The sequence below is a fragment of the Ambystoma mexicanum genome, chromosome 11 (assembly GCF_040938575.1).
Source record: "Ambystoma mexicanum isolate Mex_15411 chromosome 11, UKY_AmexF1_1, whole genome shotgun sequence".
NCBI classification, from domain to species: domain Eukaryota; kingdom Metazoa; phylum Chordata; class Amphibia; order Caudata; family Ambystomatidae; genus Ambystoma; species Ambystoma mexicanum.
This window is the reverse complement of record NC_090934.1, coordinates 402,320,565-402,347,787: the sequence shown is the minus strand read 5'-3', so window position 1 is coordinate 402,347,787 and position 27,223 is coordinate 402,320,565. Positions and strand designations below refer to the sequence as shown.

At 47.0% G+C, this 27,223-nt stretch overlaps 1 protein-coding gene across 4 annotated transcripts in view; it reads left to right on the top strand.

The window, feature by feature from the left end:
* LOC138503444 (para-nitrobenzyl esterase-like) overlaps nucleotides 1-27,223 on the top strand; it is a 344,471-nt gene that overhangs the window by 75,975 nt on the left and 241,273 nt on the right. For all 4 annotated transcript variants that reach the window (XM_069623187.1, XM_069623185.1, XM_069623186.1 and 1 more), the window contains exon 2: nucleotides 23,777-24,500. In XM_069623187.1, the coding sequence (XP_069479288.1) occupies nucleotides 23,807-24,500 (694 nt within the window). In that variant the 5' untranslated portion in view covers nucleotides 23,777-23,806. The remainder of the gene's footprint in view (nucleotides 1-23,776; nucleotides 24,501-27,223) is intronic.

Here is a 27,223-nt window from a genome sequence, read left to right as displayed (position 1 = left end):
CCCATGTTGTCCAGGGCACCACATCACACAGCGGTTGTGGGGCCTGGCCTATACGTCGCCCCCACAATCATCATATGAGCCAGGAAGGGGGCATCATTGCACTCCCTGAAAAAGGAAGAAATGCTAGAAACAAACTATCTCCTCTGCACACATGTATTCTTTCCTCACTATTGCCCACTCTCCACATCCTGTATTTCCCTGCCCTTCCATGGACTGGCTGCCTGCATTTCCGTCTTTTATTTTTTTATTCGCCTTCCTTTTCCCCATGTTCTCTTCTGTTCAGACCTGGCCACAGGAAAATGTTGTTTTAGGTTCCTAATATCCTGTTGAACCATTTTCAAAAAACGTGTATGCTTTGGAGGACGTGCAGATGAGCAGGGAAAGGCCAAGTGTGCAGGTGAAATGTAAAAGATGGGAAGACTCTATAGTTAATTTGAGGCATATTGTGCGCTATATGCAAGTTCTACCAACAGCCATACAGTAACACAATTACCTCATACTCCATGCTCTATCATTTTTTTATGTTGACCCTGGCCTTGATTAAACATATTCATCTCAAGCCCCCACCCTTGAATAAAAATAGTGTGACTGAGCCCCCCCAGATGTCATATCTGCTTATGCTTTCTATTTAAAGCAGTTTCCGTACTTCCTTTTTAAGAGCCTCACCCCCCTACTGGTCATTCTTTGGGCCCTCGTAGAGGACGATGTGGAGGGGGGAGGGGCAGCCCCACAGTTTGAACACCACTAGCAACAGCTCCAGAAGACATTCTGTTTAACTATCTGTTTGTGGAAAAGTATAACTGTAAATGTAAGGTTCAGCCTATTTTTTTCTAAATTGTGGAAATTTAATTCTTTTAATACACATACGGCCACATCACGAGTGGGCGGTATCTCGGTGGTAAATCTGCCACGATAATTCCCTATGCTATTTGCATTACTGCAACTTGGTCCGGCACTATTAGCGCTGGCTCCCAAGTTTTGGTGGGGCGGTAACTCCCCATTCATATTGGGTTCATTGGACCCAACGGGGCATTTTCTGCGCAATTAGTGTGACGCTATTAGCGCCACAGTAATTGTGCCAAAAATGGACGGAAATTCGGCGGATTTACCCCCCAGCTCAGAGTTGGAGGTGAATGCCCAACTTTCCCCCCAACTCATATTTGGGCGTAGCGGTAATGTTGCGGTAATAGCATAACCACTGCATTTTTACCGATATGCCCAACTTGTGATGATGCCCATAATCGTGTCAGTTAAACCCAGCAGCCATAAAATATGATTATAAACTGTGAGAATAACGTGCCTGGCGAGGGTAGATGTAACATGCCCACAAAATAAAAAATTAAAAACTTTGGAAAGGTTTTTTTTCCCTTTGATCCCGGATTTTGATAATAGAAGCAACATATTGTTTTGATAATTGAAGGAGCATATTGAACATTCTCCTGAAGAAGGGAGCATCCCCCAAAACGCGTTGACACTTTCAAGATTTTACACTTTCAGAATTTTACACATTACTTTCTTAAAAATATTTTCGTTATAACATGCTTCTGCAATATTTTTATGACTGTTCTTCCTAAAATTGTTCTCTTGCCTGTTTTATTTACACAGAACTTACTAAGCCTTTTGAATTGTGGTTGGTATTCCAACTTCAGGGTGTGCAGGGGACAGGATTGTCCACCACCTTTGGACACTTTGGTCTGTTTTTCACTTTGAAGCGCAACGTCTGTGCCAGAGTTGCTATGTTCTCCCCTGCACCTAGATTTTAAAAAAATCTATATTTAATGATCTGAGTTTATTATTCACTTATTTTCTAAGTCCTGGTTTGTGTACTGTATTAGCTTATTTTTCTGTGACTGTATCACCTGTTGGGAGTGGCACACTCTGCTCTCAGCACTTTTACACTTGTTTCATCTTAGACAATGGGCCGCCTTACGAGTCCGGCGGTAACTGTGCCGGAAATTCTGGCAGGTTATCGCCGGACACGTATTACCATTCCGCCTCTGTGATTCCTGGAATCACCGGGCATTACAACCCCGGTAATTCCGGAAGCGGAATTTGGTAAATCCCCATTCCCATTCAGTCCCATAAGACTCAATGGGAATGGGGAAGTGGAAACACCGGCACCATATCGCGATGGTGCCGGTGTTTCCACGTCCGCCTGCAGGCGGGTGGTGTTAAACCCGCCAGGTCAGACCTAGCGGAATTACACCTCCCGCCTGCAGAACTCGAGATCAGCCGGGCCAGAAACAACAGTGGTGGCGGGTTTACCGCCACCGTTATGCCCTATGTCATTCTCCAAGATAAATTCACTGATACAAATCATGCTACTACATTAGCATTTAATGAAGAGGAAGCAACACGTATACTCTCTTTAACTAAAGACTTGGATAGAACTAGTACTTCCACTGATAATCTACAGACTCGTTTTCAGTCTGGAGAAAATGTCACAGAAATTGCATGCAAAGACATTAGCGCAATATTGCACAGCGCAGCAAATTCCCCAGGGCCTCACAGTTTATTTAAGACCCACGCTTTGTAAAGACAATGTGGAGTTTGTTAAAAGCTGGGAACAGATTCTCAATAAATGCTCTCTAGGCCTTATCCTCCTCCCCATAGAGGAACTAGCTAAAGCTCTGTCATGTATAGACACTGAAATCATTCACCTTAAAAAACAACTATTTGCTTTTTCAGTAGAAGAACTTACTGTAAAGACATTGAACAGCGCAAGATTAGCAAATTTAGACACGATACCTTAGACTACTTGCAGGATATTGTTTACTCTTGGCAAGAATTCTATCAACAGAATATATCCAATTTCCCCCCAAAACCTTTGAAAACAGATTCTAGGGATACAGAACCCACAAAGAGCCTATTCTACAACCAACCATAGAGGGAACAGTCAAACCTACTACCCCAACGAAGTCAGTACCTAGTCTCCCTTATTTAGACGTCAGAAGACCAGGACAGAGGAAACTTAAGGCCAAAGAAAAAATACATGCATGAATTAGGGCTCAATATCTCCAGTCGTAATTTGTGTGACCAACAACTAGATCTCCTTGACTTGGGCCTCTCGTATATTCCTACCAACAGCACCTCACTATTTGAGGAGCACATCAACCTATCTAAATTACGACGTAAAGTAAGACTCAAAGGGCCTCATCACCGGTTGGGTGGAGTGGTAAAAATGCAGCGGTAATGTTATTACTGCTGCATTACCGCTCAGCCCAATCCCGAGTTTGGGCAGAAAGTTACAGATTAACCTCCAGCTTTTAGCTGGATGTAAATCTTGCCACGCCCTCTCTCTCCCTCACCTCAGGTTCCTTCCACACCTCCGCAGGGCGTACCTCTGATCTGTACGCCTCCCCGGAAGTCCTTCAAGGATGGCAACCTTCTCCACATTGCCACTCTTAACTCTCGCTCACCTGTCAAACACTCCTACGACATCTGCTGCCTTCTGGAAGAACTTGACCTTGATGTCCTCGGTCTCACCGAGACATGGGTCACGGCCAGCGCTGTCACAAGCTTTGACACGCTTCTCCCTGACGGCTACAAGATCCTCTATGTGCCCAGGTCCAACTGCTCTGGAGGGGGGTGTAGCCCCGATATCCCTGAGTGGATTCCTGCCTCTGTTATTCCTACACATGCCTACTCCTCTTTTGAAAGCCTCATCTGCATGCTCTCTCTCTCCCCTAGCCATTCCCTTACTGTGGCTACTATCTATCGGCCACCTGGTCAGTTTTCCTCCTTCCTCTCTGAGTGGGCGGACCTCTCCTCCTCACTCCTGGCCTCGACCACTGGAAACTTCAACATCCACCTGGATGCCTCCTGTCCTCCCTCTCGACTCTTTTGCGACCTCTGCGACTCTCTCTCACTCACTATTCTCTCCTCTGGCCCAACTCACTCTGCAGGGCACACTCTTGATGTTCTGATCTCCTCAGACCTTCCCCTTTCTGTCCCTCTCACCACTCCTCTCTCCTGGAGTGATCACTTCCTCCTCTCCTCCCAACTCACCCTCTTCACCCCACAGGCCAAGCCACCTCCATCACTGCCACCTAACTTCTTGGTCATCCGACCCAGGAAGCGCCTATCAGTTGAGTCTTTCGCCGCCACTTTCTCACCTCCCCTCCCCCTTTGGCTGATTCTCACCCTGACACAGCCCTCTCCACGCTCCACTCTGCTATATCTGATACTCTTGATATCCTTGCCCCTATCATGAGGATCCGCCTGAAGCCCAAAGTCAAGTGCAACTCCTGGTACGACTCAGACCTCGTCAACCTTAAACACAAATGCAGGGTGGCCGAGAGGAAATGGCGTGCTTCTTGTACATCCTCTTACAAACTGGCCTGCCACCTGCTCTAAAGGCAATATCGGCTCTCTGTCCTCACCAAGAAGAGAGCTCATATCCAAGCCCGCATCTCTGCGGCATCTAACAACTCGGCTGAACTCTTTAAACTCTGTAAGGAACTGGCCAATCCTGCTGCAGTCTCTACCTCTCCTGTCCCCTCCCAAGCCCTCTGCATGGCACTGGCTTCTCACTTCATCTCTAAAACTCAGGACATCCTGTCCTCACTCTCCTCCTCTCCCCTTCCTCCCTTTACTCCCTGCTCTTCCTCTGGCCCTTCTGTAGCCACCCCTCCTTCTCTGCCTTTCCCCTGTTCTCCGCAGACAAGGTTTCTAGACAAGTCCAATCTATGAAAGTCTCGTCAAAACCGGTTCACCCCTGTTCCTGCAAAACCATCAAGAACCACATTGACACCCTGGCTCCTGGCCTGGCTGACTTCTGCAACCACTCCTTTGCCACTGGAGTCTTCCCATCCTCCCTGGAGCACTCCCTTGTGCACCCTCTTCTTAAGAAACCCTCTGCCGATCCCTCCTGCCCAGCCAACTATCGCCCAATCTCCATCACTCCCTTCCTGGGCAAGCTCCTGGAGAAACTGGCCATCTCCCAGCTTAACCTCCACACTGAATCTGTTGGTTGTCTTCATGACCATCAGTCTGGCTTCAGAGCTGCCAGAAGCACAGAAACTGCTCTCCTGAACATCCGTGAAGACCTGCTCTCCACCCTTGACTCAAACACCCCCTGTGTCCTCATCTTGCTTGATCTCTCGTCTGCCTTTGACACTGTCAACCATGCCATCCTGCTAAAGTGTCTCCGTGATAACCTAGGTATCACCTGGCAGGCCCTGGCATGGCTGACTTCCTTCCTCTCTGACCCTCCCAGGTCCAACCTGGGTCCTTCCCCTCTGCTTTCTTTTTCTCTACCTGTGGTGTCCCCCAGGGGTATAACCTCTCTCCCTGGCTGTTCAACCAGTACCTGGCACTCCTTGCCCCCCGCTGTCATGGTCATGAAGTCAGGGGCACAGGCATGTAGGGGTCGCATGCACAGGAGACCTGGGTGGACACTGTCCTGGCGCCTTTGGTGCCAGGCTCATGAACACAAGTAAACAAGAACATCCATTTAACACCAAAAAGCTTTTATTATGGACATATCACTTCAGATGTATTAACCTTGAACATTCCATCCACTAAGCAGGATGCATTAACCTTGAACATTCCATACATTAAGCAGCCCCAAGTGCATTCTTGGGTGTGGCTGCTAATGGATTGCCTTCGCACATGCTCACTCTTTTAGGAGTGGCAGGGTGTGGCTGGTAAACCAGCCCTAATGGGCGTGCCCACGATCTCAGCTATATAAGCTGCCCCGATCCTCAAGGCAGACGCTTCGTGTTATTCTAAACTTGCAAGCAGCGTAACGCTCACCATCGCCTGAGATCAGACTTACCTTTGAAAATCCTGCTTCCTGGACATCCTGCTTCCTGCCAGCATACTTACCAACCGGGGGAAGATGTTCTTACCTGTACATCTCTTGGGCGAACCAAGTATTCATATTTACACTTTCCGGAATGCTGAAATCTTCATCTTGGCACTGCAGCATGACATGCTCCATCGTCGAGAGCAGCGCCTGCGAGGAAAAACAGAAGACAAGGTTAGACATCGAAAATACAATAAGTTTAAGGTTGCGCTTCGCCATACTTCGTGCTTTTCCTTAAACCATCACTTACCTGCTGTCGAACATTGCGGTAGCATCCATCTTCCATCCGGCCGCGTCTCGAATCTCACAGCTGCATTGAGGCCGCATTTCCATTTAAGGGAAGAAAATAGAAGAGAGACATTATTGCGGGCATAAATAGGAGCAACATATAAAGATATTAAACAGAACGAACAGCATCACAAGAGCTCAAGAAAGATTTACCAATCATAAGGAGAAGCATAGTCGCAGCTGGACTGGACTAAACCTTATCAGGGATCAGTGAAGGAACTAGATCCCATTTGATGCGCCCCTGCCAGAAGTAGCAGGACACAGAGCTTATCTTCCATAATACACAGGTGAGCTTTATGGGCCGGCGTATGCTCACAGAACCGTAATTTGGGGTGAAGGGTTCGAGAGGTACAACAATCACAGATTGGCACACTCACACACTGTTATCTCCACGCAGGAGCATTATCACCGTGTACCACCGCTCACAGCTTTTCTACTGAGGGAGAGGCCTGAAGGGGGTGATTCAAGTTCAGGGAGGGCTGCAACCATGCCCCAACGCCTCCACAGAGACCAAGTGAGCATAACAGAACGTGAAGCCTCTAATACTCTCTGCTTGGGCATTATGGAAACTTCAGAAACAGACCAGTTAGCCCTCTTACTAGGGGAATTACGGGCTGAAGTACATGCTTCAAGACAGGAAACCAATGCATTACGGAGGGATCTTATTGTAACTCGAGAAAGAACTGATGAATTGGCAAGACAAATGCTACAAGCACAAGCTGGACAGATTCCACTGCCTGGAGTGACCCATTCTTCTCATTCTTCCACACCACAACAATCAACACTGGTTCAGGTGGTTCTTCCAGGAGTAGTGCCTCTAGACCCTCCCGAACGCTTCATCAGCGACCCAAACAAGTTCGCTGTATTTATGAACCAATGTCGCCTTCATTTCTTATGCAGACCAGGAACCTTTGTAATGACCAAGCCAAAGTGGTGTTTGTACTCTCGTATTTAGGAGGTAGTGCCGCAGACTGGTCTATACCTTTAGTAAATCAAGATGACCCTTTGCTCCGGAACTTTGGGAATTTCCAACATGAGATGGAGAAATTGTTTGCCTGTCATGCTCAAGGACAAGCTCTGGATAACGAGTTGTCACTCAGACAAGGGAGTCAAGATCTATTAACCTATATTGCAACCATCAATCGTCTCATAGCCCAGACCAACTGGCCAGAAGAGAAGAGGACTACACTCTTTTACTAAGGGTTACGTGGAGAACTTAAGGATGTGTTGGCGCAAGTGGTGAATCCCCCTGAGAGGTGTGCAGACTACATAGACCTGACAGTGCAACTCGATCATAGGTTGCAGAATCGGAAACTGGATCGAGCGAGATCAGAGTGACGGTCAGTTTACATACGACCTCGTGAGAATCGGACTAAACCACATGAACAGTCTGAGCCAATGCAAATTGGTGGATTACGGAGTCCCCTTACCAAAGCAGAAAGGGAAAAAAGAAGACCACAACAGCTTTGCTTATATTGTGGACAAGCAGGTTACTTCTTCTGTGACTGCCCGTAAAACCACCCAAGACAACCGTTGGGGTAACAGACAAAACTGATGAAGAAGAAGAACAGAGCTCGGGAAACGCCAATGCCCGGCAAGTGTAGGGGTCTGCTTGTCGAGTATGAAAAAGGAATCCGTACAGACCTCACATCTAGTCCTTCCAGTGCTTTTGGTGAATCACAAGCAACCATCAAAAATACATGCCTTGGAGGCATATATTGATTGTGTAGCTGTGGGTAAATACATTGACCAAGATTTGGCTCTCTGAATAGGCCTTCCTCTCCGACAGAAGCAGAAATCAGAAAAAGTCACTGCTGTGAATGATTCTCTGCGATCATCCGGTCCTGTGACACAATACACAGAGAAAGTCAAGCTTCTATGTCAGGACAGGCATCAAGAGGACATTACTTTCGATCTCATTGGTGCTCCTCAGTTCCAGATGATATTGGGAACGCCCTGGCTGGAGACCCACAATCCTAGGATCGACTGGCAAAAACGAGTTCTGACATTTCCTCACGATTGTGCCGAAACATGTTGCAAAAAAGATGACACCAATCTGAAACCGAAAAAAGGAATTGTGTTGGGCCTCATCAGCTCCTTATCACTTGAATACACAGATTACCAGGATGTCTTCAAAAAAGAGCAAGCCAATGTTCTGCCCCCGCACAGACCCTACGATTGTCAAATAGATCTTGTACCCGGAGCCCAGATCCCTTGCAGCCGAATTTACACTCTGACAGAACAAGAAAATCAGCATCTTAGAACTTACCTGGATCAGTACCTGGCAAACGGTTTCATTCGCTCGTCCAAGTCACCTGCTTCCTCGCCCTTATTCTTTGTGCCTAAAAAGGAGGGGGATTTAAGAACTTGCATCAACTATAGAACCATCAATCAGATCACAGTAAAAAATCGATATCCTTTACCTCTTATACCAGAGCTCCTGGACCAAGTGAAACATTCTCAAATCTACACAAAACTGGATTTAAGAGGAGCATACCATCTTGTAAGAGTAAAAGAGGGAGACGAGTGGAAAACAGCCTTCCGCACGAAGTACGGCCTCTTTGAATACCAGGTCACGCCCTTCGGGCTACGCAATGCCCCCGTGGCGTTCCTATTCTTTATGCATGATGTACTCTGTGAACTACTGGACGTTTGCCCTCTTGTTTACATTGACGCCATTCTTATATACTCAAATTCCATAGAAGAACATGTAGGCCAGGGGTGCACAACTGATTTTGACAGTGGGCCGAAAGTACCTTACATGAGGGCTATAGTGGGCCGAAAAGTAAAAGTGGGTGGGGCGGTAGGCGGGACATGTCAGGAGGCTTTTTCAACCACCCCAATTTGTATTAAACACATGGAAAAAGAACATGTTTTTGAGGGGTAACGATTTTTATTGCATTTCAAACTTACATTTTGTACTACACATTTTCCATTGTTATCATTTATTTCAATGTAGTTATTGTATATCATCTGTTTAATTAAATTATATATATTTTATTGACCCTTGATTGGACATTCCTTTATTTTGGACTGCTATAGTTTGCTCTTTGGGTTGCCCAAGAGGAGTATGGCCTCCGTTGAGTCAGTTTTCCTCAAAAAAGCAAAGGATGTACATCTCCTAACTGTGTCTGTTTTAGCTTTATTATTGAGTTCACTCTTGGAGTGCAACACTATGCCCCATGGCCCCCACCCCCAACCAAACACTATGCCCCATGGCCCCCTCACCCCCAACCAAACACTATGCCCCATGCCCACCTCACCCCCAACCAAACACTATGCCCCACAGCTCCCACCCCCAACGAAACACTATGCCACCTGTCCCTCACCCCCCAAGCAAACACTATGCCCCATGGCCCCCTCACCCTCAACCAAACACAATGCCCCATGGCTCCCACCCCCAACCAAACACTATGCCTCATGGCCCCCTCACCCCCAACCAAACACTATGCCCCATGGCTCCCACCCCCAACCAAACACTATGCCCCATGGCTCCCACCCCCAACCAACCACTATGCCCCCTGTCCCTCACCCCCAAGCAAACACTATGCCCCCTGTCCCTCACCCCCAACCAAACACTATGCCCCACGGCTCCCACCCCCAATCAAACACTATGCCCCATGGCCCCTTCACCCCCAACCAAATACTATGCCCCATGGCCCCTTTACCCCCAACCAAATACTATGCCCCATGGCCCCCTCACTCCCAACCAAACACTATGCCCCATGGCTCCCACCCCCAAGCAAACACGATGCCCCCTGTCCCTCACCCCCCAAGCAAACACTATGCCCCCTGGCCCTCACCCCCAACCAAACACTATGCCCAATGGCCCCCTCAGCCCCAACCAAACACTATGCCCCATGGCTCCCAGCCCCAACCAAACACTATGCCCCATGGCCCCCATGCCTCAAGCAAACACTATGCCCCCTGTCCCTCACCCCCAACCAAACACTATGCCCCATGGCCCCCATGCCTCAAGCAAACACTATGCCCCCTGTTATTCACCCCCAACCAAACACTATGCCCCCTGTCCCTCACCCCAAGCAAACACTATGCCCCATGGCCCCCTCACTCCCAACCAAACACTATGCCCCATGACTCCCACCCCCAACCAAACACTATGCCCCATGGTCCCCATGCCTCAAGCAAACACTATGCCCCCTGTCCCTCACCCCTAACCAAACACTATGCCCCATGGCCCCCCAACCAAACACTATGCCCCCTGTCCCTCACCCCAACCAAACACTATGCCCCATGGCCCCCTCACCCCCAACCAAACACTATGCCCCAAACACACTCAAGCATGCACCCATACAGACCCAAACCCCCCAACTCAGCACACAAACTCTAAAGCATGCACCCATACATGCATCTCAACATACACAACACAAACATACAAAAACAAACATTCATGCACACCTGAAAACGCCCACCCCCCCAACTCAGCACACACACTCTCAAGCATACACCATGCACCCAAACAGACCCGAACCCCCCACCCCCCAACCCAGCACACACACTCTCAAACATGCACCCATACAGACCCAAACCCCCCATCCCCCAACTCAGCACACACACTCTCAAACATGCACCCATACAGACCCAAACCCCCCATCCCCCAACTCAGCACACACACTCTCAAACATGCACCCATACAGACCCAAACCCCCCAAATCAGCACACTCTCAAACATGCACCCATACAGACCCGAACCCCCACCCCCAACTCAGCACACACACTCTCAAACATGCACCCATACAGACCCAAACCCCCCATCCCCCAACTCAGCACACACACTCTCAAACATGCACCCATACAGACCCGAACCCCCACCCCCAACTCAGCACACACACTCTCAAACATGCACCTATACAGACACGAACCCCCCACCCCCACATCAGCACACTCTCAAACATGCACCCATACAGACCCGAACCCCCCACCCCCCAACTCAGCACACACACTCTCAAGCATACACCATGCACCCATACAGACCCGAACCCCACACCCCGCAACTCAGCACACTCTCAAACATGCACCCATACAGACCCAAACCCCCCAACTCAGCACACAAACTCTGAAGCATGCACCCATACATGCATCTCAACATACACAACACGAACATTCAAAAACAAACATTCATACAGATACAACACGCCCCCCACCTCAACATACACAACACAAACACTCAAAAACAAACATTCATATACATCCAACACACCCACCCACCCCCCATCTCAACATACACAACACGAACACTCAAAAACAAACATTCATACACATCCGACACGCCCCCCCACCCCTATCTCAACATACACAACACAAACACTCAAAAACAAACATTCATACACATCCGACACGCCCCCCACCCCTCCATCTCAACATACACAACACAAACACTCAAAAACAAACATTCATACACATCCGACACACCCCCCACCCCCATCTTAACATACACAACACAAACACTCAAAAACAAACATTCATACAAATCCGACACGCCCCCACACCCACATCTCAACATACACAATTCAAACAGTCAAAAACAAACATTCATACACATCCGACACGCCCCCCACCCCCATCTCAACATACACAACACAAACACTGAAAAACATTCATACACATCCGACAAGCTCCCCCACCCCCATCTCAACATACACAACACAAACACTCAAAAACAAACATTCATACACATCTGACACGCCCTCCCACCCCCATCTCAACAAACACAACACAAACACTCAAAAACAAACATTCATACACATCCGACACGCCCCCCCACCCCTCCATCTCAACATACACAACACAAACACTCAAAAACAAACATTCATACACATCCGACACACCCCCCACCCCATCTTAACATACACAACACAAACACTCAAAAACAAACATTCATACAAATCCGACACGCCCCCACACCCCCATCTCAACATACACAATTCAAACAGTCAAAAACAAACATTCATACACATCCGACACGCCCCCCCCACCCCATCTCAACATACACAACACACTCAAAAACAAACATTCATACACATCCGACACGCTCCCCCACCCCCCATCTCAACATGCACAACACAAACACTCAAAAACAAACATTCATACACATCCGACACGCCCCCACCCCCATCTCAACATACACAACACAAACACTCAAAAACAAACATTCATACACATCCGACAGACCCCCCACCCCCCATCTCAACATACACAACACAAACACTGAAAAACAAACATTCATACACATCCGACACGCTCCCCCACCCCTCATCTCAACATACACAACACAAACACTCAAAAACAAAAATTCATACACATCCGACACGCCCCCCACCCCCCATCTCAACATACACAACACAAACACTGAAAAACAAACATTCATACACATCCGACACGCTCCCCCACCCCCCATCTCAACATACACAACACAAACACTCAAAAACAAACATTCATACACATCTGACACGCCCTCCCACCCCCATCTCAACAAACACAACACAAACACTCAAAAACAAACATTCATACACATCCGACACGCCCCCCCACCCCTCCATCTCAACATACACAACACAAACACTCAAAAACAAACATTCATACACATCCGACACACCCCCCACCCCATCTTAACATACACAACACAAACACTCAAAAACAAACATTCATACAAATCCGACACGCCCCCACACCCCCATCTCAACATACACAATTCAAACAGTCAAAAACAAACATTCATACACATCCGACACGCCCCCCCCACCCCCATCTCAACATACACAACACACTCAAAAACAAACATTCATACACATCCGACACGCTCCCCCACCCCCCATCTCAACATGCACAACACAAACACTCAAAAACAAACATTCATACACATCCGACACGCCCCCACCCACATCTCAACATACACAACACAAACACTCAAAAACAAACATTCATACACATCCGACAGACCCCCCACCCCCCATCTCAACATACACAACACAAACACTGAAAAACAAACATTCATACACATCCGACACGCTCCCCCACCCCTCATCTCAACATACACAACACAAACACTCAAAAACAAAAATTCATACACATCCGACACGCCCCCCACCCCCCATCTCAACATACACAACACAAACACTGAAAAACAAACATTCATACACATCCGACACGCTCCCCCACCCCCCATCTCAACATACACAACACAAACACTCAAAAACAAACATTCATACACATCCGACACACCCCCCACCCCCATCCCAACATACACAACACAAACATACAGCAGAACAGACCCGACACACAAACACACAGACGACTTACCGGAGACGTGCTGGAAGGCAGGTAAGCTGGAACGCTGGCGAGGTAAGTGGAATCGTACTATGGCTGGCGGGGCAAGCAAGGCTGAAATGCCTTCCGGCATCAAGCCTTACTGGCCACGCCAGCCGTAGTGCTGGCACTCCATTGGTGCAGCACACACGCACTACGTGGCTCATAGGCGTGACGTGGTGCGTGTATGCTGAGCCAATGACGGCCAGTGTTTTGTCCGGCCTGGAAGACAACAAAGACTTTCCTAATGGAGAGCGGCTGATGCTGCTTGCGGGCCGCCCTCCATTAGGAAAGTCTTTGTGCCTCGCGGGCCGGAAAAAACAGCATGGCGGGCCGCAACTGGCCCGCGGGCCGTATGTTGTGCACCCATGATGTAGGCCATGTCTGGGCAGTCTTAGAGAAGCTTCGACAACACCAATTGTATGCCAAGTTGGAAAATGTTTTTTCCATGTAACCGAGGTCGAGTTTCTCAGTTTCATGCTCACACTACAAGGCGTACATATGGAGACACAAAAGGTGGATGCAATCCTCCAATGGCCCTCACCAACATCCACGAAAGGAGTGCAAAGCATGCTCGGATTCGCCAACTTTTACCGTCGGTTTATACCTGGGTTTTCACAAATTGTACATCCAATTACCTCCTTGTTAAAGAAAAATCAAAAGTTCCATTGGTCAACAGAAGTTGAAACTAGCATTCACTACAGCACCAGTCCTTCGACACCCATGACCAGACCTACCTTACATAGTTGAGACAGATGCTTTAAAAATAGCCATGTGAGCAGTATTGTCACAAGGAGACCCTGAAACAGGACAACTACACCCCATCGCATTCTGGTCCCGCAAATTTTCAGCCCCCGAAGTGAACTACGCAATCACAGATAAGGAATTACTGGCGATTAAAGCAGTATTCAAGGCCTGGAGACATTACCTTCTTGGGGCGAGACATACCGTCACTGTCATCACGGACCACCGTAACTTGCAATACTTAAAAACCGCCAAAGCACAATCCTTGCGTTAACTTCGTTGGGCTCTCTTTTTTGCAGAATACGATTTTATTATCACTTATAGACCTGGAATACGCAATGGGAAAGCAGACTCTCTATCATGCATGAGTGAAGAAAAAGAGGCTTTTACAGCATCCGACCCCGTAGGCATAATTCCTGAGGAAAGGATTCAAACCAGAATAGATGTCACCACGTGTGTGGATGACCAAAGGACCAGTTTGCATTCCCCGATGGATCAATCAAAACAACAGGAATGGCTGTTAAAAGGTGACCAGTACACCATTGAAGACAATCTACCTTATTTCCAAGGACAATTATATGTCCAAGACCAAGAACTGCAAAAGCAAATCATCACAAATTACCACGATTCATTAGTGGAAGGACACCCAGGAATAGCCAAAACTCAGGCTAAGGTAAAACACAACTACTGGTAGCCAACCTGGCGAAAAGACATTGCCCAATTTATTGAAACCTGCAGTTTCTGTGCACAACACAAGTGTCAGAAGCAGAACCCTGCTGGCTTACTACATCCCCTAACAGTACCATCAGCACCTTGGCATACCCTGTCAATGAACTTCATCACAGATCTTGCACCCTGCAATGGAAACAACACCATGTTAGTCGTTGTGGATTAATTCTCCAAAATGGCCCATTTCATCCTACTGAAGGGACTCCCAACTGCGTCAACTCTCGCTTCTGTGTTTCTGGAGCAAATTGTTCAATTGCATGGATTTCCATCAATATTAGTATCTGATCGCGGAACTCAATTTGTTTCTGCCTTTTGGAGAAAGTGTTGTACGATTGCCAAAATCGATCTCCGGTTGTCCACAAGCCATCACCCTCAAACTGATGGGAAAACTGAACAAACCAACCAAACTTTAGAGCAATATCTGAAGTGTATGTTGCCACAGTCCGAGGATTCTTGGAAAAATATACTCTGGATAGCTGAGTATGCATACAACAACTCAGTTCACTCAAGCACAGGGCAAACTTCATTCTACATTGTGCACGGAAGACATCTGAGGACATCAGTATTTGATCCACCCGATACTCTGGAAATGCCAGCCATAAAAAACTAGCATAAAACCCTCACTCAGGTTGTTAAGGAGGCAACAGAACATCTGACCAAGGCTAAGGAAAGACAAAAACTGTTTGCTGATCGTCATCAGAAGGAATCTCCCGCTTACCAGATTGGATAAAAGGTGTGGCTAGCATCCAAATATATTCCCCTGAAGGGGCCAAGAGCATTCCGCCCAAGATACCTGGGCCCCTATACTATAAAGTCCATAATCAATTCTGTCGCCATGAAATTGGAGTTACCATCTCACATGACAATTCGCCCCGTATTTCATGTCTCTCTCCTCAAACCAATGAAATCCAATACACGGCTTAGTTCTCCGCCAGAGCCCGAAGCAATAGATGGTGAACCAGAATATTAAGTCAAATCCATCCTGGATTCTAAGGTGGTTCGATCAAAATTGTATTACCTAATTGACTGGAAAGGTTATGGACCTCAAGACCGGACTTGGGAACCCAGTGAACACGTCCATGCTCCGCGTTTAATCAGACAGTTCCATCGCAATAATCCCACCAAACCAGGACGGGGAGGAGAACCACCCTTGAGAGGGGCCTTGAAGGGGAGTGCTGTCATGGTCATGAAGTCAGGGGCACAGGCATGCAGGGGACACATGCATAGGAGACCTGGGTGGACACTGTCCTGGCGCCTTTGGTGCCAGGCTCATGAACAAAAGTAAACAAGAACATCCATTTAACACCAGAAAGCTTTTATTATGGACATAGCACTTCAGATGCATTAACCTTGAACATTCCATCCATTAAGCAGGATGCATTAACCTTGAACATTCCATCCATTAAGCAGCCCCAAGTGCATTCTTGGGTGTGGCTGCCAATGGATTGCCTTTGCACATTCTCACTCTCTAGGAGTGGCAGGGTGTGGCTGGTAAGCCGGCCCTAATGGGCGTGCCCACGATCTCAGCTATATAAACTGCCCGATCCTCAAGACAGACGCTTTGCATTATTCTGCTCTTGCAAGCAGCGTAATGATTACCGTCGCCTGAGGTCAGACTTGCCTTTGAAGATCCTGCTTCCTGGACATCCTGCTTCCTGCCAGCATACTTACCAACTGGGGGAAGCTGTTGTTACTGTGCATCTCTTAAGCAAACCAAGTATTCATCTTTACACTTTCAGGAACGCCAAAATGTTCATCTTGGCACCGCAGCACGACACGCTCCATCGTCTAAAGCAGCGCCTGCAAGGAAAAAACAGAAGACAAAGTTAGACATCAAAAAAACAGTCAATTTAAGGTTGCGCTCTGCCATGCTTCGCGCTTTTCCTTAAACCATCACTTACCTGCTGTCGAACATTGCGGTAGCATCCATCTTCCATCCGGCCGCGGCTCGCATCTCACAGCTGCATTGAGGCCGCATTTCCATTGAAGGGAAGAAAACAGAAGAGAGATATTATTGCGGGCATAAATAGGAGCAACATATAAAGACATTAAACAGAACGAACAACATCACAAGAGCTCAAGAAAGATTTACCAATCATAAGGAGAGGTATAGTCGCAGCTGGACTGGACTAATCTTAATCAGGGATCAGTGAAGGAACTAGATCCTATTCGACGCACCCCTGCCAGAAGTAGCAGGACGGAGAGCTTATTTTCCATAATTAACAGGTGAGCTTTATGGGCCGGCGTATTCTAACAGAACCGTATTTTGGGGTAAAAGGTTCAAGAGGTACAAAAATCACAGATTGGCGCACTCACACACTGTTATCTCCACGCAGGAGCAGTATCACCACGTACCACCGCTCACAGCTTTTCTACTGAGGGGGGTGATTCTAGTTCGGGGGGCTGCAACCGTGCCCGTGCCTCAACGCCTCCACAGAGACCAGGTGAGCGTAACACTTGCATTGCCGCTCTCTGCCCCAACTTTCAGTGCTATGCGGATGACACTCAGCTCATCTTTAGGCTACCTTCGGCTACCTCTTCTCCGTCTCTCATCTCTGACTGTCTGTCTGCTATCCATGAGTGGTGTGCCGCCAATGACCTCTTCCTAAATGCCAGTAAAACTGAGATTCTCCTCATCGGCACACCCACTCCCTCCTTTTCTGTAGTGCTCTGGCCGGCCTCTCTTGGCCCTCTTCCTGCTCCCACCTGCAAGGATAAACACCTTGGGGTCTCTTCGACTCCACATACTCTTTCTCTCCTCACATCTCGGATGTCTCTAAGAAGTCACACTATCAGCTGCACCTCCTCAGAGGTATTCTTCGGTTTCTCTCCTTCCCCCAGAAGCTCACTGTCTCCAGAGCTCTGGTTCTCTCTAGGCTGGACTATTGCAACAGCCTCTTTCTAAATCTGCCTGCTTCTACTCTACACCCTCTGCAACTCATCCAGAACAGGACTGCAAGACTTGTCCTTGGCCTCAAGCCCAGGGATTGTATCTCTCGAGGACTGAAATCTCTGCACTGGCTGGCTCCCATTGGCTGTGAGGATGAAGTTCAAAACCCTCTGCATCGTCCACAAGGCCTTCTGGGGCCTCAATACCTTTAACTCTTGCTTCCCAAATATTTTCCCTCTCGAGCTCTTCGCTCATCCGCCTCCAACTCCCTCAGGGTCAGTCGCTTCTCCAAGCAACGAGTTGGTGGTAGATCTCTCTCCTCGAATGGGGCCTCCCTCTGGAACAGCCTCCCCGCCTCCCTGAAACTTGAGGAGAACCATCTTCGGTTCTGGAAGCACCTAAAAACCTTCCTCTTTGCTTCTGCTTTCTCTCCCCCTCTCCTCTGCTGAAGTCCTGGCTGATACTGCGACTGCTCGAGGTAGCTGGCCACCCTTCTGACCTAGGGTCCATGCCCTTGCCAGTTGCACGCCTGCTCTGCGTCCCTGGCAACACCTGCACCTGGGGACTGTTTTCTGTATCCCTACAGTCCCCCACCAGCACTTATGTCTGCACTCACCCTGCACTTGACACTAGCTGGCCGTTCTTTATTTATCTTATTATTTATTATCCCATGTAGTGCACTTTCCCCTTCCCCGCACTTTCTTTTTCCCCCTTCCCCTGCACTCACGCGATCTGAATGACACCTGGCCTAGTAAGATCGTTGTCTGTCTTCCCTCTGTTCCCCCTCCCTTGCCTCGTCGCGCCTTGAAACACTTCTATAGGCGCGTTAAAAATGCCATATCATATCATATCATGTTTTATTCTTTTGAAATTAAACCAAGAAGCACCTTTAATCCTTCGATTCAGAACTCGGCCATCGATTTATTCAAGGCCAAAATGTTAAAGGACTTGAATTTAATTAAAAACTGTAACCATAGGCAATACAACTTGAGAGAAACGCCAACATAGGCTGATCAAACAGCTGGCAGAAGATGAATCAATAACAATTAAGCCAGCAGATAAACATGGTGCAATTGTCATCATGGGTACTGACCTCTATACACAAAATGACCTTGGAGATACATATGTACAATTGGATTAGGATCCTACTGAGTGTATAAGAACCAATTTCTCCTTCACACTGGAGAAAGCATTTGATAATGAATGGATTACCTGAAAAATCAGAGCTTTTTTAACAAAGGACTTTCCAGTAATGCTGGTATTCTACGCACTACCGAAAATCCACAAGACTCCTACCAACCCTCCATTCAGACTCATAGTGGCTGGCACAGATAGTATGTTCGACCCTTTAGCCAAATATTTCGATAAATTAAATTATTACAACTGCTGGTGCAACAAACATCAACCTACTTAAGTGATCCCTTAAACTCACTCAATGACTTACACAATCTGAATACTGACTCTATACTCCTTTTGCTAGATGCGAAGAGTCTATATACTTCCATCCCACATAGTAAAGGACTCGACTCTTTAGAGTGGATACTTCTCCATGCTAGTAATTGTAATACATGCATAGTGTCCTTTACATATGAAGTTAATTCCTTCACCATGGGATTAAGAAGACTGTCTGTCTACAAATTCTGAAATGTGTTCCATAGTTGAGCCAATACCATTTACATTTTGCCTACCAATAGGTATTTTATCAAACATTGTATGCATACTTCTTCATACCACATTCTGACTGTAATTAAAGCTTTGTTTGAAAGCAGTCCAAGACTTGTCTGGTATACTTTAGTATTTACCTTCTTCTTCAAGTTGTCTGGAACCCATCTGAATATAATCATCTATATTTAACACAACAATATTTCCACCTTTTTAATTCCAATTACCTCATCCTGTTGTAACCTCTTAAATATTTAAAATTGCTCACTCGACATGTTGTATTTAACAAATGGTTTTGTTTTTTTAAGTTTGTCATCCAACATACACATATCTTTGGTTACGAGATCAATACAGTCATATTTTCTTTCGGTAAGGGCGGGATAAACCTGGATTTTACATGCAAACAGTTTTGCCTGCTGGCTTCCTGTTCAAAGTCTAAATCATTCAATATTTTTGTATTCTCAAATCACCTTCTTCCTCCATGAACATCACACACAAAAAACTCCACTGTGTCTATAAAATGCAGCAGTTGACCCATTGTGCTGTGTGAAAAAGAATATGCATGCAGTATTTTTTTTAAATGTATATTTTATTTATATAGCACTTATCTACCACTTGCAGCAGGGGTCGGCGCTGCAGCGGTGAAGTGAAAACAGTAACCCACGGGGAAGTTAACTCCTAGAACATGATTGAAATAGGCCTTAACTTTCCTTTGGCTAAATTGTTGTGCTTCTTCAGTTCACCTGTGGCACGGGCTCCTGTTCCTTAGAAATGGTATACTTAGCAGCAGTGGTGAGATAACTTCCCCGTGGCTTATTGTTGGCTTCTTTACTTGACTTCACCGGCGCCAGCAGTGGTCTGCGCCACAGCGCTAATGAAGTCAACATGCCAACAATAAGCCACGACGAAGGTAACTCCTATTTCAATCTTGTTCTAAATTAGAACATGATTGAAAAACTTCCAGTGACTTATTGTTGCTTCTTCACTGCTGCAGCGCTGACAATGACACCGGCTGCTAATGAAATTTAGCAGCACGGGTCGCGGAGCCGTAGAAGAGGGGAGAATGAAGAAAAGGGGTGATTTAAAAATGGGAAAGTAAAGGGAATGGTGTCCATAAGGGTAGAACCCTACATTTACAAAATAAATGGTCAGCAAATGGGCTAATTTTCTCATTTTAGGAAGTTCATGAACACCTAAAAATCAGACAGCCATCATCTCTGGGTGATGTCACAACAGCCATTCGATTTAGACGTTTCTAGTTTAGACTTTAGCATAACAACATTTTAGAATAAACATGAGCACTAGATATTCACCAGTGACGACAGCAATAAAAACGTTTACAACTTTTGAACATTTCAACTTCAGAGACATACTGAGTTGGACCATAAAGGACCTACAAAAGTTGGTTAAACTAGAGGACTGTCTCCGAGGTGGGGTCTGAGATTCCCAATGCAGCCCAGCCCACTGCCATGCTTAGAGTGCTGATGGCCATGGGCAGGAAGAGATGGGGTGCATATAGTCTCCAACGGTATTCCAAGTCTAAGCAGAGAGTCCTGTCCGTGGAATGTGGGAAGGTGCAAAACGCTGAGTCGTACTCCTATAAAATCTGCCTGTTTCGGTTTTTGTCTGCTTGAACTGAACAAGGGCAACAATGCACGCATAGTATGGGTAATAAGCTGACAAAAACCCACAGCAAGCGACCTGCAAAAATTATAAGCGCCTTTGGGCAAAAAGAAGCACAAAGTTGTTTATATTCTTTCACTACATCTGCTTATTATAATCAGCCAATCCCAGTGACAGAGCTGTTGGCGGTCGGGCCTATCAGTTTGGCCACGCTGTATTTTCATTTTCATGCTGTATGTACGGATGGCCGATACTGCACATGCTATACCACGTCCCGCCACCCTGAAGCAATGGTCGCCATGCGAATCCTGGCTCTGCTCGCACGGGTCCCTGCCAAGGTCGGACTGGGGCATAAAATTGTCTTGGGCACCAATGAAAAAGTGGCCTTGTGACTATGAATAGAACCCAACGAAGTGGGGTGGGGGGAATTGATGAAATGTAATAAGAATTGTGCAATTTAAAGACTATTCAGCAACATTTGTCAAAACTACTAGATGCATAGTGAAGTAACTCGTCAAACTGGCCCACATTGGCCAAATAACTGGCCCACACTAGCATTTCGCGTTTTTGGTTTGGGCATTGCGCTTTTGCCCTATAGGCCAGTCCAAGCCTGGTCCCTGCTTGGAGCAGGAAGTAGTTTACCATTTAACATTGTCCGGGAGGTGAATTGTAGAACCACTGGATTCCAGTCATGGTGGAAGGAGCTCCTCGGCGAGCTGTAGTTTGGGAGGGCTAGTGGGTTAGCGAAGGCGAGTCCGGGCTTTGTATGCCATGTACTGCAAGGCACACTTGTTCACACAGCAGGATTTCTTTTTCCATTGTGAACTTCCGTCTTGCTGCTTGCAAGCTACTTTCAGTTTGACACTATCATCTAGGGCTGCGCATTGAAGGGAGTTTTCTTTGGAAGCCAACCACTTTTTGTGAAAGAGGTTTGCAGAGCACAAGGTTTAACCCTTAGGCGAGAAGCCTGTAAATGAAATCCTGTTGCAAAGGCACATGGAACTGACATGGTATTATATAATACATGTAGCACTGTGCTTTAACTTGCTGCATGTGGCTTGTGGAGAGCACAGGATATGTGTGCGCTCTGTTACACGCGTCAAATACATTTTAAAGCGATGGGTGGTGGTGAGGACCACAAGTAAGCTATGCAGTCCCCATCTTCAAGTCCTTTGAATGTTGGCTTGTTGTCTGATATTCTGCATCCCCACGACAGGGATGGACAGGGGCGGAGCTACAAAGATCATCATTGGGCAATCCCAGGATCAGAGCTGTTGGAGGGCGGGCTATCACGCTGTATTTTCATATTTTCTTGTTTACACTGTATGTATGGCTGTAGGCATCTGTGGGTAAGCGGGGTTACCAAGTGGGCGAGGTTCTGAAGTCTGCCGGCTCCATCATTCTGCCATGGGGATGCAGAAAGTCATACAACAACGGCTTTGGCGATGCTGGGAATAACCTGTCGGGGGCACCCCGGCCAGTGGCTCCTCACTCCCCCACCCACACACTCTCTTGTGCAGGGTCCATCCCTGAAGCCCCTGTTCACCCGCTCCATGAGTCCCATGATCCAACACCTTTCTCCTTGTGCATTCCCCCATATGAAACCCCACCTCCCCCACTGCATGGCCCACTCCTTACCTCTCACGGGTCTGGTGCATCCTCTTACTGTCTCTCCCCAGTAATGCAGGAAAAGCGCATGTGCTTTTCCCGGCATGACGCAGTTCGCACAAAGTGACCTGTTGTGGAATGGAATGGTGTCCGAATAAAAATTGCCATTACTGCATATTTGACAGGAAGCTATAGATTCATCCCAGGTCTGATGCTTTTTCCGTGTTTAAATGTGTTAATTGGTGTCAGAAACCTGTACACTAAAACAGTGACATAACATAGGTGAGGTTTGTCCACAGTCCTTCTTTCAACTAGACATTCTGTATTTGGTATGAGTGGAATATCATATGTAGAGCGGTGACTTGGTTTTGACAGAGCTTTCTTCATACTGTCCCAGGAGCTCTCTGAGCCTAGAGCGTGTTGTATTTCTAGACTACATGGCATGAATCTAAACCACTGGCATTACTCTGGGCAAAGCTCCAGGCCATTGGTTTTCAGTCTGGCATGCCATTACAGAAGGGGAAAAGACCATATGAAAATCCGGCTTGATCCCAGTCCAAAAGGGGCACTCCTGCCCAAAATGCTAGGTCACGTCCATTCTGCATGGGAGAACAAGCACACGCAGACATGTTCCTGCCTCATTGGGCATCATCTGTGAGGTATAGCTTGTGTTTCTAGGACCAGCTGGCTCCTAGGTTCTTGCCTGTGCTGCCATTGGTTGATCTGAAAGAAAGGCTTTACTGTTCCTAACCTAGATATAGACACCTAAACCAATCCAGTCCAGTATCCCCACCCACAACAGTCCCATGCAGCCCAGCCTATTTTCCACCCCACACCCACTTTTAAGCACTATTACATGTTCCAAACTAACTTAGAATTCTTACTATCCCTTGTTTCTCTAAATGGTTTGCCGGTTATAGATGCTAAGTGGTAAGGACCGCTCCGGACCAGCGCTCCCCATAACAAACTAATGTATGCCTTTAACACCAACTGCTGAACAGCACTCCATTGCTCCCTGAAGCTAGGTTCATGCTCAATAAATGACCCAACATGAAATCCATAAAATACATTCTCTTTTTTTTTGTTGTTCTATTTAGGAGTTTGGGCCCCGCCATCGTTCCTCTACAATGAGTGACACAGACCCCAATGAAGATGGATCAGAGAACGAGTACCAGCGCTTGATGAGGTCCAGTGAGGCAAAGGAGCGTGTGACCCCATTCAGGAAGCATTCTGATGCACCCTGCATCGTCCCAAGTTGGAAGAACGTAGGTGTCATATTTGGCAGCATTGTGGTGCTCAGTGTCCTGGCATCGGCTGTAGCCTACCTCTCTGGTGTGTCAGCATCAACCCTGGTGGAAGTTACAACTGACTGTGGGGTTCTCATGGGGTCTCACAGCAACCTGGCCTATACCTTCAAAGGGATACCCTATGCCCAAGCGCCCATTGGGCCCCTTAGATGGAAGCCCCCACATAAACTGAACGGCTCATGCTGGAATGGGACCCTTAACGCCCTTGAGTTCAAATCGAGATGCGCACAAGTGCAGCCACTCAATGCATCTGGGACGGTCATGGGCATGGAGGACTGCCTTTACCTGAACATTTGGACCCCTAGCCTCGCACCGGAGGCCAAACTTCCAGTGATGGTGTGGATCCATGGAGGGTACCTGCATATTTTCAGTGGCTCAGAAGATGGATATTCCCCCACTGAGGAGCTTGCCATGAAGACCAACATTGTTCATGTCAGCTTTAACTACCGTTTGAACGCCTTTGGTTACATGGCACTGTCACTGTTACGGGAAGGGTCTCCCACCAACACTTCCGGTAAGTTTAATCTTAGTCTTCTTGTATTGCCTTGCTCTAATTGTGCCTACTTAACTCGGACTCAAGTATACTGTCACTCCTTTCTCTCTGTCCCTTAAATACCACAATACCACCAGTAAGGTTACTGCCCGCATGTTACTGTCAATAAAGGTATAATGCAGCCAGATACAGTCCAGTATTGAGAGGATAGCAACCTGCCAGATATAGTACATAATGTCAAGTTGCCAAAACAGAGATGGATCTTTCTGTGTCATATCACACAACCTCCACAAACTGGGTAAACAAAGTGACAAGGACATGGCAGAGCGAGAGGACTGCTGAGATGTAGAGGAAGAGGTCAGCCAAAAAGGAGAGGATGTGTTACCACTGGGGGCACATTAACCGTGAGGCCTCATATGAAGGGTGTCTCTAATTCTTGAGCCATGATCTGAAGCACGACTGCAACCCTGCAGCCTACATCTTGTAGAAGCCACATGGGGGCGTTTGCCCAGTTCTGAAGGCATTATCTGGAGTGCTGTGGCCACTTGTGGACGGTGATTCATTGTATTTATTATGCATTCGAAAACATGTATGGTGTTTTTTATGTCACTCTGGTCACTAGGAGGCTGCTTCAGGTACCTTACTTACATGCTTAAATGATTTTCTCCCCAAACCTAACTTTTTCATCTCTTTGTACATCAATTTACCACAATCCATAAAAAAGAACCCCCTTCCCTTTTTGACGTAGTGAGGATGAGTATGTGCTTAGCTGATGGCCCTTTTTGCCTTGAGGACTTCAACCTTGGGGAATATGCTATCTCAAAAACGTATGCCTCAGCGATGATGGAAGACATACAGCTAATGCCCTCTGGTTAACAAACCCACCAGTAGTGCTGGGCACTGGCTTAACATCGTGTCACTCGGATACCTAAACTCTATAGCACTGATTACTCCCCCTGTGCATTGTCATAGTCCACATCTCTATCACATTCAACTTCCTTGAAAAATTGGGGACCCCTAAGCTTCACTTTCCCAGAAGTGGGCCTCCATCTATTTCAGAAATGTGAAAACTAGTTTGCCCGAGCGATTTCCCACAAGCCTTCATATCCTCATGTGAACAGTTATTTGTCCATCCTAGCTCTACTGGAGAAGGGCTGGCTCAAACCCTCAATTAAGTGGGCGTCAAATGCTGCAGAACTAAATATGTCAAAACCTAAGAAAGCGGGAAAGAAGAAACAAAGGGAAACTCACAAGAGGTGCAAGAGAGTTAAGGGGTACCCCTGATCAGACCCTGGAAAATATAACGTGCAAAGCAGTAAACAAAGGAGGGAGACTCCTGCCACAAAGTGGTAAAATGTGCTAGTGGAACATAAATGGAGAACCCATGGGACACCTGCTTGGACTACCCTGAAGCAACAGGGCGGTGGGGGGGGTTGTTGTGTAGGGGTGGGGGGGAAGAAACGGAAAATAAACGGCTAGAGAATGTGAAATATGTAATGATGTAAAGCCTGCAGTTGGTTCTGTGGTGCCACTCTGCTAATAAAGAATAAATTAAAAAAATGTAAGAAAGCAAATAGCATTCGGATGATCAACCGCTATTTATCGGGGGGGGAAAGAAAATCGGGACGGACCAACCTTCCTAGGTACTGTGTCGCATGTGACATACACCGTGGGGGTTACAAGCAAGCCATTGTGCAGTTTCCAGTGATTTTACAGATGAATATTCACTGCACATATTTTTCAGTCAAGAATATTCTGTGGTAAAAATCACTGAATATTAAAAAAAACAGGTGTTTGGTTTAGGGAAGGGGATATTGTTCTAACAGAGGTGGAGATTGGGGTGAACAACTGGGGATGTGCCACATTTTGCAGCAACACATGCAGTAAAAATCAACTGTAAAACATCTACAGTGACAACATGGATGGTAAAATACATGGAATCCATTGACCTAGCTCATAAATCTTACTACCAAATCTCTCAACAGAGAAGATACTAACTCCTCCCAAGAGCAATTCGGGACCTACAGCCAACACGCAGTTCCCTTCTTAATGCCTTTTGTCAATGACGCGGTCTATTTTCAGATTGAAGCAGAAGAGGTGATGGGACTAGAAGATACCTCAAGGGGAGAAAAGGGATTTGGGTTTTCAGGGTTAAGGTCCATAACCCTACAAGGAACAATCTGAACGACCTGACTTCTGCAAGCCACAACGGAAAGTTTACAGGATTCTCTTAGAAGTTTGCCCTCTGGAAGAGTTTGTTCATATCCCACGGCAAGACCCAGCCCTGCAAGCCTCCTTTGAAAATGTAATTTCCCAAGGGGGTCTCAGGCCATGGAATGTTATTTCATCGAGCAGGCACGTTTACCATATCACCAATAATGTGCATGAGCTATCAACTCTTGTACCCCGAAAATAAAGGATGTTTGTCTAGCAGTTGGCACAGTAACAGCTCTCGACTAGGTATCAAGGAGTAGCCATGACTCATTAATCTGTTTTTTGGGCCAGTAAAAATGATGAGTCTTTCTCTGGTCTTGTTTAACCCCACGTTTGCCGCAAGAGACACCTCATCAGCTATCTGTACAGGAAGGGCCTTTGGGCAAGTGGCACAAAATATCTTCTTTGGGCCGTATACTCAGGTTCAACAGCCTAACAGTAAAGGAGCTGTGATGAAGTCCCCTGCCTACCCTTGCAACCCATAGTGAGGTGGGTAACCAGGCAGTGTGCCACCCTGAGGTAGTGGATGC